The 14293-nt window shown below is 39.0% G+C and overlaps 2 protein-coding genes across 2 annotated transcripts; both read left to right on the top strand.

Annotated features, from left to right (window-relative positions):
• Nucleotides 1-1406: 1406 nt before the first annotated feature.
• LOC306762907 (cytochrome P450 2F2-like) lies at nt 1407-9507 on the top strand (the record flags this gene model as incomplete). Its single annotated transcript, XM_079249551.1, has 11 exons — nt 1407-1568; nt 3725-3887; nt 4648-4800; nt 5237-5397; nt 5611-5679; nt 6909-7013; nt 7090-7225; nt 8362-8447; nt 8912-9013; nt 9105-9246; nt 9320-9507. The coding sequence occupies 11 exons, from the start codon at nt 1407-1409 to the stop codon at nt 9505-9507; spliced, it is 1467 nt and encodes a 488-aa protein (XP_079105677.1).
• A 1687-nt stretch (nt 9508-11194) lies between these two features.
• Nucleotides 11195-13634, top strand: ttc9c (tetratricopeptide repeat domain 9C). Its single transcript, XM_079250440.1, has 4 exons — nt 11195-11307; nt 12146-12500; nt 12681-12863; nt 13148-13634. The coding sequence occupies exons 2-4, from the start codon at nt 12167-12169 to the stop codon at nt 13303-13305; spliced, it is 675 nt and encodes a 224-aa protein (XP_079106566.1). The 5' UTR covers nt 11195-11307; nt 12146-12166; the 3' UTR covers nt 13306-13634.
• The last annotated feature ends 659 nt before the right edge of the window (nt 13635-14293 follow it).

Here is a 14293-nt window from a genome sequence, read left to right as displayed (position 1 = left end):
GGCCTGGACTCAAACCTGGACTAGCTGCATCCAGGTCCTGTAGCCTCTGTACATGAGGCAGCCTCTCAACCACCTGAGCTGATCACCATCCCAAGGAGCTGAGTAAATGATTGAAAAGTGATGTCCTGACTACGCAACTATGTGGGCTATTTCTTTACTTTGTGTGTAAGAAAAAGTTTTGTTGACATGGGACGTACCGATACTAACATGCTGATACCAAATCCAGATGTGCTGGACTTGTCCAGTTTAGGTCTGGTTCTTGAGAGTCCTACTGTCTAACGTGTTGTCCCACAACTTTCCACCTGAGCTTCCAACATTGTGATGATGTTACATTGCTGGGATCGATGGTACCAAAACAGCGGCGGGTTTCATCATTAGTGAGGATATCATGGACTGCTAGTCTCATTATTACAAATATAAAAATACATAAATACTAAAATAGTTTGTGAATAATTTATTGTTTTTTAATTATCATCAGTAATAGTTTTTGAAAATCATAATTGTAAAATTATTTTTAAAAATTCAATAATGTAATTTAATTACATACATTTATTATTTTGTGTAAATGAAGAAAAATAATTTATTAAATGTAGTGATCAATAAGTATGCATAAGACTACATATTTTTAAAATTATTTATACAAAATGATTTATAATTATAAGTATAAATAAGTATAACATAGCAACAATATATATGTTATTACTAAATCATAACAATGAAAACAAATGAAAATGTTTAATTGTATATGTTATGTGCGTATTTAATTTTGCATTAATTAATAAAGGTTTTTTTTATTTCTGCATTTAACTATTTCTATATTTTTATTGCTATAAGATGTTGAGTTGGAGCTTATAATCTGTTCCTCCCATGTGTTTTTACCTATAGTGACCCTAAAAACGGTAGACAGGACTGTTGTGGTCTCTGCAGAGATGTCTTACTCTAATTCAGCTGGTGTGGACCAGATAGAGGAAGAATAACATACGGGAAGATGATGATGCAGTTACTGATAACCATGTTTGTGATGATGAGACCGTCATTTCATACATGATGTGACAGAGCATTGTTTAATACGGTTAATATGGTTAACTGCTTTCTGTCATATACTCTCCTTGATGTAGCAGTTTTATCATAAAACCCAAAAAGACAGATTTTAGACATGAAGCTCCTTCACTAAGGTTTTACTTGGTAATAAATCATTTCCTACATATGACTTAAACCAGGACTGATCACATGTAAGAACCAGACCGAAGTTTCTCCAGAGTAACCTCTCCCTACTGGAAGGCATCAGCCAGCTTTTATCCAGAGGAACAAAGTGCAGAGCTGGAGGAGGTGGGACTTAAAGCAGAGTCTCCCTTTTACTGCAAGTCAACCAGCAAGTCTGTGCAGTTCATCCAGGCCATCCAGCCATGTTTGTGTCAATAGTCCTGCTTTGGCTCTGTATTTGGTTCATTATCCTCCAGTTAAAGTCTCGGAGGCCCAAGAACTTCCCACCAGGACCCCCTACCCTGCCCATACTGGGGAACCTGTTACACTTGAGCCTGGAAAATCCTTTAAAGGACTTTGAGAGGGTAAGAAATGCTATTCTTTGGATGCATTAAATTGATGGAGATGTAGGGTTTTAAGATGAAATGTGTTTAAACGGTGAAACATGAACAAACACAAAATGCTGAAATTAGATTTGTACTTGTGCAACATTTTAGTCAGGTCACATCACCACTGTAGCAGCCAGCCCCCAAACACACACACACACATGCACACACACATGCAATCTATGCAGCACAGCTACAAAAAAGTACTCCTGATTGCTTAGTTTGTGAGTATATGTGTCTGGATTTAAGGATTGTCTGAATTTGTGCAAAAACTCTATTTTTAAAAACAAAACACAATAACAATATTTTGTTGTTGACTTACGTGAGCTGCACCATGGCAGCCACCATCCATCCATTCATCGTCATAGCCTCTTAGTCCAATCAAGTGTCGCAGAAAAGCTGGAGCCAATCCCAGCAATCATTGGGTGAGAGGCAGGGTACACACTGAACAGGTCACTCGTCCATTGCAGGGCCAGCGCCCACCATTTGCTCTAGAAGAGGAAATATGGAGGTCAACAGCCAATACCAGACCTACTGCTACGTTCAGGTTCTGAAAAGAAACTGCAACATCACAGCATAACCCAATGCTAGTATGAGAACACATTTCACCAGCATCAGCTTTGCTGGTACAACCATAAATAGATGCTGGTCCTGCTTTATGCAGATGCTGGTTGTACCATAAGCAGACCCTGTCCTATTGTATGTAGATGCTATTTCTATCATGTCCTACCCTATGCAAACACTGGTCCTGCCATATGCAGACGCTGATCCTGCCATACTCAGATGCAGATCTGGACCCTCGTCTTGACTGGTCTGGTCTCTGGTCCGGACTCGGTTCTGGGCTCGTTGACCTGACGATTTGGATCTAAGAGCCCTGCTTGGTTTATATTCTCTAAACATACCACAGATGTGACCACACCTGGCAGCACTGGAGCATAGTGGTTAGCACTACAGCCTCCCAGCAAGAAGGTCCTGGGTGTTATTTCTGGTTTCGGGGGTGGGGAGGGGTGGAGGTTGAAAAGTGGTCTTTTTCTATGGAGTTTGCATGTTCTTTTTGTCTGTAGGTTTATGTAGGTTTTCTGGGTATTCCAGCTTCCTCCCCCCATTAGACATGCTTGTTAGGTTAATTGTTACTTTTAATTGATCACTTATTACATGTAAGTCTGTCAAATGACAATAGATAAGCTGCTTTCTGGGCCTTAAACTGTTCTGTTTTTTTTTTTTTAAAACAATCAGTAGGGTTTTAAAATCTATCCTATGACTGACTGGAAACCAGTGTAAACATGTTAAACTGGTGTGATGTGTTCAGATCTCCTAGTTCTAGTTAAAGTTTGTTCCATTAAAAGGCTATTCCAGTAATCCCGTCTAGTGGTTTTACTGTGATGTCCTGTTAATAGACCATTCCAGCAATCCAGTCCAGTGAAGATGAATGCATGGAGGAGTTTCTCCTAGTCTTTCATTCGGTTGAAGTTTGGTAAAAAGTTTCGAAGTGAAGCTTTGATGGCAGCTGTTTTGTGAGTAAATCTAAGCTATTGGCTCTGAAATGAAAAACTTGAACAACCCAACCCTTTCCACTGCATAGCTGGGAGAGCAGTTACTCAGCAACTGCCATGTTTGCTTTGTCTTTATGGTTGCATAATGTGTTATTGTAAAGTGTTCTGGTTGGAACCCAGCCAGTCCTGCCAGCCATGTCTGGTAAAGGTCACTCAGGAGAACGTACTCTTCGTATATGTGCATAACCTTTAATCAGAGTTGCCTGCTGCTTGTGGTCTTGTTTACTGCTGCTTCTTATCTTTTCCAACACAGAGTTCAGATTTTTGTGCCATTAACAGCTAAACATAAAGCACATTAATAGTTAATCATTTTGATTAAGGTACGTGTTTTACCTCAATTTTCCAGGTTAGCATTAGTTGTGTCCAGTCTTGCATGATCTAAGTCTGAAATGAAACAGCAAACACAAATGCAGTCATGATGGAAACCAAGTTGCATATAATATTCCCTTTTAAATTACAACAGAGCCTGATGCAACTGTGGAAGCAAAGAAAAACATCCAGTCGATTGTTTCTGTTTTCTCAATGGTGCATCATCATCCCATTTCATAAACTCCACCTGAATGTTGTCTTGTTTTGTCCCAGCTGAGCAAATCTTATGGAAACGTCTACAGTCTGTTTATTGGTCCCAAACCGGCTGTAGTGATCAATGGGCTGAAGGCTATGAAGGAGGCCATGGTCGTCAAGGGTCCTGATTTTGCAGGACGACCTCAAGACCTGATGGTTAATGATGTCACCGAGAGGAAAGGTAACATCTGCAGAAAATTATTATTCACTATTTTTCACTGACACCAGGATTTTTTCTATACTTTGCCAACAAAAACATGTCATTTGATGATGATGATGATGCAAAAATAACTTCTTTTTTTTATCAATATAAGAAATCAAACAGTTTTCTCTCAAGAGCACCTGATAAATAACAAAACGGCTACACCAAGTGCTCAACAATTTGTGTAAAATAGTAGAAGGAGCCTAAAACTGCATAGATGAAGAACAAAGATCAAAATGCAAATAGAGATCAGTTAGAATAAAGTCACATGATTGATAAAAGGACTATTTTAGTCAGTATCACTGTGGAACAGCTGCTCTGTCAGTCTGCCTCCAGATTTACATTAAAAAAAAACATGAAATTTCTGGAAAATAAGACTCAACCAGATTTATGAGATCAAGTTTTTCCTCAAAACCGTTTCTGTTCCTTCTGGACGTGTCTGCTTGAATGACGTCAACATAAGTGCTGTTAAAATGTTCATTAATGGGAATATTATAAATGCTGCCAGTTTGTATCACATGTTTACACACTTTAGACCTAGAACAAGGCAGATCTAGATATGCAGGTCTACATGAGTCATGGACCTCTAACTACTCCATTCATACGTGCAATGTTCAGTCCTTTAGTAGGATTTTGTTTCACAAAACAAGAGAAAATATTGTTTGTGATGAGTATTTTATTCACTTGTTTGAATAAAGATGCGTCATTCATTCATTCATTCATTCATTCATTCAATCAGGAGTGATCTTGGCAGATTATGGTTCTAGTTGGAGGGACCAGCGTCGCTTTGCTCTGATGACTTTAAGGAACTTTGGTCTGGGAAAGCAGTCCATGGAAGACAGAATCCTTGATGAGGTTCAATACACCATTAAAACACTGGAAACCAGCATAGGTATGTCACCTGTAATCCCATATATATGTCTGTTGTGTTGTTTTGTAAAGGTCTGGAGACATACTTTAGTTTCTGTTTATACATTTGCTTTTATATTGATTTTCAAAAGCACTGTATCAATTTTTTATAAAACAACAAATATTTACTGATTTTATTAATTTTGTACATAAAGATCAGTGTTTTTATTTATTCTGCAAAGAAATGTAGATCCTTTGTTCTTATTCTGTAAGTTGATGTTGAGCATGCAACAGTGTTCAATGTTTACTACAAGCCAAGAAAAATCACAATATATTGTCTTGCTTATAGTATCTTGATATATTGTAGTATATCGTATTGGTGGCTCTTGTTGTGATGTATATTGTATCACCAGGTTCTTGCCAATTCACATCCCTAAAAGTTCTAAGTCATACATAAATCTCTGTTTTATGGTTTTCAGGTAAAACTCTGAGTCCTCAGGTCATGTTCCATAACGCAGCCTCTAACATCATCTGCCAGGTTCTGTTTGGTAAACGCTACGATTACCATGATGAGACCATCAAAACCATCGTTCAGTGTTTCACTGAGAATGCCAAAATAACCAATGGACCATGGTCAATGGTGAGTCTCAGAGGTACCATACCTGACGCAGAAGTAGAGGTTGTATTACACTTCCCCTCTGCTTGCCATCACAAACATTGGAGATTTAAGATCATTATTTAAAGCCTGACTATCTGATCAGAACCATTCTGATCCAGAGTAAGTTATGGCAAATCATCAAGCAGAATAACATGTCTATAGATGAGTATAAATTCATGACATCTTCTTTTACAGATATATGACTCCTTCCCTATTATTCGTAAGCTGCCATTGCCATTCAGGAAGGCCTTTAAGAACGCTGAGGTATCTATCTATCTATCTATCTATCTATCTATCTATCTATCTATCTATCTATCCAGTGTAACATGCTTATAATGCTTTCCCATGGCATCCTATAACTTTGCGATGTATTCAGGGTTTCATAATGTATTGTAATGTCATGTATTTGTAGCCTACCATGTAATATAATGCATTGTTACATTTCATAATGAAACATATGTTTTTATAAAGCATCACTTGGTATTGTTAGGCATTGTGAAGTACTGTCAAGCATAATGTCATATTATGTGCAATATAGTGTAGCCTGCTTATTATCCATTCTGGCTACAATAGTAAAGAATGGTTTACAGTAACATGTTTTGGAATATTGGAAGTTTCATGATACTGCATTGTGTTATGTAGTAATGTATGGTTTTGCATTGTGTTATTGTGTTATTTTATTGTTATCTAATTTCAAATGGTTTCAAATAAGTATTTTATGAAATTGTAATGTAATATGTGGTTTCAAGTGGCTTCATATCGTTATGAGTAATATTACCTGTAGCCTATCATAAAGAATGTGTAGTATCACTTTAATCAAAATGAATTATATGGATCTGTATAGGTTTTGTAGAGTACTGTATTTTACTTCAATGTATCATGTAAAGATGAATTTATACTTATGCCGCGTCAGCGTTAGGTTGGTTACGGGGTCAGCGTAATTTCCTTTGCGTAAATCCACGGATGCTTGACGCACAACCTTCCAGACCTGACATGCACCCCTGCTGGAAGGGTGAATAAGCAGAAGCATGTGTTTTGGATTTCTGGAGCTCCACGCTGACTTTGTGCAATTGAAGACAAACTGCAACCATGTTTGACTGCACATTTCACGGGCGTTAGCTGTGCTGGCCCTACATACGCAGACGCTGCACAATTCCAGCTTTATGCAGGGGTATTTTTTATGTTTCTTTGCTCCAGCACACCGGGGTCAGACTAAATGGATCCAACAGCCTATGAAGTGCTGCACTGGAACTCATTCATTTGAGTCAGGTGTGTTGGAGCAGGAAACATGGAAAACCTTGCCGCCTTCAGTCTTCAAAGACCTCGGCTGCACATACTTGGTGTAGCATGGTAATATTTGGTTTGTATTGTTTCCTTGGTATTATATAGTTTGGTTGGTACAAATGTATAAATCTGAAGGAGTGTCCTGATTCTTAAATGTTTGATTTAATGGATGAAAAGCATCTTAAAACCGATTTTTCTTTCTGCTGTAGATTTGTCAGAGAATTGGAATTGATTTACTGAATGAGCACAAGAAGACCAGAGTTCCAGGAGATCCTCGAGACTTTCTGGACTGCTACCTGGATGAGCTGGAGAAGGTGTGTGAGGCTCGGTGATCACAGCATTGTTAGCAAATGTGTGTTAATGTTAGAGGAAGCACTGTCATCCCTTTAGAGAGGAGATGATCCTTCGTTCTCAGAGGAACAACTCATCATGTATTCTCTGGATCTTCACTTTGCTGGAACTGACACCACCTCCAACACCCTGCTGACGGCTTTTCTTTACCTGATGAACTACCCACACATACAAGGCATGTCTACACATCTACATGAGAATGAATGGTTAATGTAGCAAAGAAAGACTTGATATGCTCCCTGGAGGTTTTTAAAAAAAAAAAGGAATTCTTTCTATCTGATCGTGTGATTAAGGCATTGGTTGAAAATGAATGTTGTTTAGAAGGAGTGTAGGAAAAGAGGTGACTGGCATTCTAAACATGTTGAAGACAGGTTTGAGAAGATGTACAAGGCTTACAGTAAAAAAAAATTAAGACCAGTAAATGAATGAATGTATAGTAATCTGTTGAATTCATCTACTATTGTTGTGAGAGGAATGCAGCTTTGCTCTCAGTCAAACACATTAGTTGAGCTGGAGTGTTAGTAAATGTAGCCAAGAGATCCAGCTGCTGAAACATCATACAATGGAGTAGAGACGTTGATGAACAGCTGTAAACATTCAATGAAACTAGGATCAAACTGCAGAACGGTTTATCGGTGGGATGGAGTCTGATTACTTTAAGTTGTTTACATCACATACTTTCCAACACGTTCTCTGCTTGTCTGCTAGTGGGACTGTACTTACCTGTGCACATGCACTTGTCTTTGCATGTAGCGATGGAGGAGAATTGGATGTGTGACCATGTAGAGTCAGAAAGGACATGCTGTCATTTATTATGGTCAAAAACTAAACAGCCTGTTACTGATCACCGTCTTCAGCCTGGATAATGCAGTCTAACTTTGCTGAAGTTAGCTTCTGATGTGTGATTAAAAAAACATTCCACCGCATTTTAGGAGTCATGGCCACATTAGACCAGGTCCTCTTGAAAAACTGCAAGACTTGGGATGTTCATACTTAGACTGAGTTATTCTACCGCTGGTAGATTCACTGAAACATATTTTCTGATCTGACTAGCTTCACTTTATTTATAAAAATGCATGTCAGGCCCATTTATTTATTTATTTATTTATGTATTGTCTGAACATAGTGACCCTGACATGGGCTAAGTGGTATAGTAAATGAATAAATTAATGTTCCAACTGAGGTCCGGTCTAGAAAGCATAAAGTTCAGGCTAAGGATAATTTTTTGCTTCATATAATTCCTGGATGTAGTGTTTTGTTATATCTCACTTATATTTTAATCCTTCATTGATTGTGGTCCCATTATTTCAGAACGATGTCAGCAGGAGATTGACCAGGTGTTGGAGGGAAAGGATCATCCCAGTTTTGAAGACAGAAACAACATGCCGTACATGCAGGTACTGTACACAATCCAAATTTTATTTTTAGCAATTTGGTGGCGATCAACCGCAATAACAAAGCATCGAAGAAATGAATGGAGATGAAAACAGGACAGTGACAACTGAGCCCATTATTTTGTCTATTTTGTATTTGTTCTCTGTTCCTGCCACCTGCCTCCCCCACCTGTACAATACTGTCAGCATTTACACTTGAAATAAACATTAATTACTTGTTTTATTTTATGTTTCCTTTTTATCTTGTTGATTTTTATACGATGTGATGATGTGTGTCTGTTAGAGTGGCATTAAGTCTGCCTCAAGTTGGCGATCTGAATATCTTAGATTAATTCTGGAAATAAAACCTGTCTATAAAGTATTTTTCTACAGTTGTTCATGTGTTATATTGATTCCTTTCTTCTGATCACTGACTTCTTTCAGTGTTACATAAAATAAAAATTTGATAAATATAACCTTCCGTCCAGGCTGTGATCCATGAAGTCCAGAGGATTGCCAACACTGTTCCTCTCAGTGTCTTTCATTGCACGACTAAAGACACCGAGCTGATGGGATACTCCATTCCCAAGGTGAGACATCTCACTTCAACAGGATTTAGCAGGAGAGACCAAAGCTGTAGAAAGTCCTATATGGTTTTATGTTCTCCTGGTTTTTCTTCAGGGAACAATGATCATCCAGAACCTGACCTCTGTCCTGAGGGAGGAGGGACAGTGGAAATTCCCTCATGAGTTCAACCCTGAAAACTTCCTGAATGACCAGGGAGAGTTTGTTAAACCAGAAGCCTTCATGCCTTTCTCTGCAGGTATGTTGGAATAAAACGATGGAGTCAAATTCAGCTCTGCCAAATGACTTTAACCTGGTTTTATTTGTCTCAGGTCCTCGGATGTGTCTGGGAGAGGGTCTGGCTCGTATGGAGCTCTTCCTCATCATGGTGACTCTTCTGAGAAAATTCAAGTTCATCTGGCCTGAAGATGCTGGAGAACCAGACTTCACTCCGGTCTATGGGGTTACTCTGACTCCCAAACCTTATCGGATGAAGGTTCAGCTGAGATCAGCGCAGTGATGGAGATGCTTAGCAGATACAGATTAGCGTTAGCTGCAAGTTTGATCAAAGAACTGAGGTTTTTATGGTACCTTTACCTAAAGTTAACAACAGTATGAAGTATGCGAAAGACTGACTAAACATGATTGTAAATATTAAACCAAAACAACATTCATCCGTCATAACCTACTAAGCTGTGACTGCTGTCTCTAGTTACTTGCTAATGCTAGTTATGAGTTCACAACATCATTAGTTCGACATGTGTGATGTCTTTTCACCTGTTGTTGAGGAATAACTTCTGAAAAGGCACATGTTTAATAAAAGTGAAAATGCACAATGAAGTCAGTGTTCAGTTCTATGCACAGCTACTTTCGTTGGGTTTTTTAGATGTTAGCTTATCTCCTGTATGAGATCCAGATCACTCTGCAATTGTTCAGTCTGTTGTATATTTTTATTTACCATCTTCCTCTGCATGTGTCCTGAGGGGCATGTTTAACTGTACAGATGGTTTAATGAAGCATGTTGATAGTTCAGGTGGGACGCAGAATTATTCTCAACTGCTACATCATCTGATTGCTCAGCTAATTCTCACCAAGATGTCCAGATGGTAGACTACAAAGGAACTGTTAAAGCTTCTTCATCATTCCTGCCTCAAACTTTATGCCCATCTTCCACCAAAGCTGCTCATTAGTAGAAAGAATGGCATGTTTCATATTTTAGATTTAAGGCTAATAACAGTATCGTCTCGTCTGGTCTTTTATCTCGCCTACCCAACAACGTCCAATCCAACATTGTCTTCATCCAGTTTGTGGCCCAAGAAGTCTTCTAACAACAACCTATCTGACATTGTCTTCCTCCTCTCTCTTCTCTGAGATTTTCCATGATAACATTTAATTAAGCATCATCTTCGTCCTGTCTCTTCTCCCAGATCTTCCCTAATGACATCTGGATCTCGGCTTGTTCTCAGAACAGCTGTAAGTAGTAGGTCTACCACAGCAGGGATCCTGAACGCATCACGGCATGCCATCTTTTTTAACTCTGCTGCTGCCCCGTGAAGATCCTGCACACCTCACGTGCTCTGCCCTACCAGGACACGATGATCAAAGGGGAGGAGAGGGACAGGTGGTGGTCGCTGGGATCTTGAATGGGATCTTGAATTTGGAGGCATTGTGTGATGTGGAGAACAGGATCTGATAATTATATAGCAGAACTTAAAAATATACAATATATGGAATTTCACTTAAATAAATGTATTAACCATAAGTTTTGTGTAGGGGAATCCAGAGATATTCAAAACTATTGTGTTTAACAATAAATTTATTGTACATAAAGTACAGTAAGAGAAAAACATTCTGACGACCATCAGAAATGGTGACCCAGGTCACACTGGCTCCTCAGTGTTCATGTAAAATGTTAGCTGGGTCCAGACTATAGTGGTGAGGTTCAGGAGTTTCTGAAAACTTCTTTTATTTATTTAACATTTACAGTGGGGACACACATTTAAATGGGTTGCACTGGGTCTGCAGGGGTTTATTATAATAAGGGGACAGTAATGCCGCATGAGTGTGTCAAACTGGCTGGCACCAGGAAAAAGTCGTTTTGTATTTGTTGAGTAGATGAAGGAGGGGCAACGAAAGATAAAAAAGACGGCAGTGAACAGATAAAGACAGAGAGGGGCGGTAATGCAACTGATAAGAAGGCTAAATCCAACGAAGAAGAAAAGGAAGGCGGAAGAAGGGAAAGTAGCGCATGTACTACCAGTAGAATGATTTGCATCTGCATTAAGTAGCTGTCCACTGATGTTATCTTCACCAACATAAGGTATAGAAACTTATGCGTCGTATATTATGCTACTAAATAAATAGAAGACGTACTGAAAGGAACTGTGAAAAAGTCGGTGCTTCTGGAGTCAAAGTTAGCTGCTAGCTCGGTCAGCTGTAACGATTACACCTGCGATGCAGGTCCGCTGTGTAGAACAACACATTAGAGTGGCATATTAGAGCTACGGGTACTGCAGTGGATTGTGTACAAATGTGTGGGGGTTTTTTTTTAAACATAGCTGGAGTTTTTATTTTTTAATCATTATCATGTAGTTCACTGGTCTCCAACCTGGGGTCCCTGAACGCCCCAAAGTAGACCAGGAAGACCTCATGGTGCCCCTGAAGCTTAGACCTTTCAGAACCAGTGTGACTAAGTGAAGACTATGCACAAAGACTGGTTGAGGTGTAGCCACTGAAGTTTTTTTTGTTGTTGTTCGTTATATATAATATAAAACTTTGCATTGGGTACTTTTTGGTTTTATCAAAAGGGCAGGAAAGGACTGAGCCAGAATTACTTATTTAATATGTAGTGAAAAGATAGCATAAAAGCAAACATGATTAAATGAGGGTCCTCAAGGTAAATATGTTGGAAACCATTGCTCTAGCTGACATACTTTATCGTCAGAGGCGTTGTATTCAGTTGTTACTTAGCAACAACTGGTTCCAACTGGCACTACAAGGGGAATAAGATCCTGCTGTTCAGTCATACACATGAATTGTTTAGATGATCAAATATATTCCAATGACGACAATTTTTTTTTTTTTTTTGTCCGTGTGAGATTAGATAAATTTACTGGCTTAAATACTAATTATTTTACATTTGTCTTTTCATTCATCAGTTGATTAGGACCACCACAGAAATGGAGGCTGCAGGAGCAGTGGGTGATCTGGATGGTCAGGGGGCAGCGGCAGCAGACTCTAGTCTTCCTGGAAACAGAGTGACTTCTGCAAAGCCAGTGTGGGCTTTACTGGAGGAAGCAGTGCAGCTGAAAACAGAAGGGAATGCTTTTTATAGGGAGAAAAACATTCGCTCAGCCATCGGTCAATATCACCGTGCTCTGCTGGTCCTTCGAAGCATCGACTCGGATGTGATGGCACCGGTGAAAGGCTTTGGACCCGAGAAACCCTCTCTTACATCAGAACAGGAGACTTTACTCAGAAACACACAAGTGGACTGCTACAATAACCTTGCTGGTAATTGGCACCTGTGACCATAACTTTTCATGCAAGTTCAAGTAGAAATTCTGTTGAATTGCTCAATTACATCTTGTATTTGGCGACAAGTTCTTCAGCTTAAACTTTAGTTTATTCACTACATAAACAGTGGAACAGTTATGTTTGTGTATGAATCATGTATGCATATGTCTGTTTCAGCCTGTTTACTACAGAGACAGAGTGTTGATTATGCACGTGTGCTGGAGTACAGCCTCCGAGTTTTGCAGTGGCAACCAGGTAACATCAAAGCACTGTACAGGGCAGGAGTAGCCACTCTGGAGATTGGGGATGCACAAACAGCCAAACAGTACCTTACACAGGCCAGCAGGGAGCAACCTAATGGTAAGAAGACAGCCAGGACACTAATATCCAGAGTGAGATAAAGCAGGTGTTGTTTAGCCAGGGTTGGTAGCAAAACCAATACACCACCCGCTTCAAAACTGTCAGCATGTATTGAGCTACAGCACTGTTGTTCACTTAAAACATATTGGATGAAAACAAATATGAAGGACTTGCATGCAGTATTTCATGTGATTCTTCACTGGCCTTGTCTTGTTTAAGTTAAGTGTTTATGTGATATTGTATACCTTTCAAAAACAAAACTTTAAAAAAAAATGTTTCCACAGATGCCAGTGTTAGGAAGCACCTGCAGAGGGCAGAAGAGAAACTAAATCAGGAGCTGCAAAAAGAGAAAGCCATGTATCGAGGCATGTTCTCCTCTAGCCCGAAGAACAGCACTGAGGATGGGATTAACCAAACCAACAGAACTGGTGACGGAGTGTAGAGAAACCCCTCAGCGAGCCGGATAAAACCTCCATCTGCGACGGATTGTACAACTTCAGCACAGCATTTACTCATCCCCTTCATAATGTAACTGTCGCCCTTTATGAGCTTCATGTGGGCCTCATAAAATACGGACAGTACACTATCCAGACTGATGAAAAACAGTCAGTGGGACAGTAAATTTGTTGCTGCTGAAAATAGAAAGACGACACAAAAGTCAGTTTCCTAGCAACACTGAAATGAACGAAGTCTAATATCCTGTGCTTGTGCACGCTGAAGAGACTCTTGATGCACTACTACTCAAATGCCTTTATGATTGCAGTTGTCTGTTCGGTGATGTTGATCTTGATTTTTCTGAATCTCAGTAAAATATTTTTTATAAATTCCCAGTTTCAGATTTCTTTTTACCAGACTTGTATTGTTAGAAATAGAAAACATTTATTTAATGTGGGTATTTCAGGCACAGTACAAGCTTACTTATGTCTTTTATTAGCCACAAATTAATTACATACAGCTTGTCTTTAGTTTAATACTTTTATATTTATTTCAAAATCCTGAGCAAAAGAACAAGTTAAAGAGTATTTGCTTGGTTTTGGTCATTATCTGGCCAATATGATTGTACTCCAGTGGCATTATTGCCCATAATCAAAGAGGAATATCACATTCTCACAATAGATCTAATCACTTGACAAGTCACAGAGCAGCATGCAGGTGGGGGTATGCATACACTTCCATACTAGTGGTTACAGGAGGGTTTCACCATTAATCCAGAGAAGCTTCTCATAACCACTAATGAGTTCATATTCAGTACTTTAAAATTAAGCTTTTATTTTGTCCTACCACAAAAACATCCCAGAGTAGTGGTGGTGTTTGCCATTTCCAGTTTGTAATAGCCATTCTCACTAAAATTAAAACTATTAATAACACTTATGGAGGAAGATTTTAAAATGTCTAGTTCGTTTCAACTTCTGAAACGTATTCACAAATAA

This window comes from Telmatherina bonti (genome assembly GCF_933228915.1).
Source record: "Telmatherina bonti genome assembly, chromosome: 12".
NCBI lineage: Eukaryota > Metazoa > Chordata > Actinopteri > Atheriniformes > Telmatherinidae > Telmatherina > Telmatherina bonti.
Note: the sequence above shows the minus strand (reverse complement) of the source record. Positions and strands in the feature narration are given on the sequence as shown.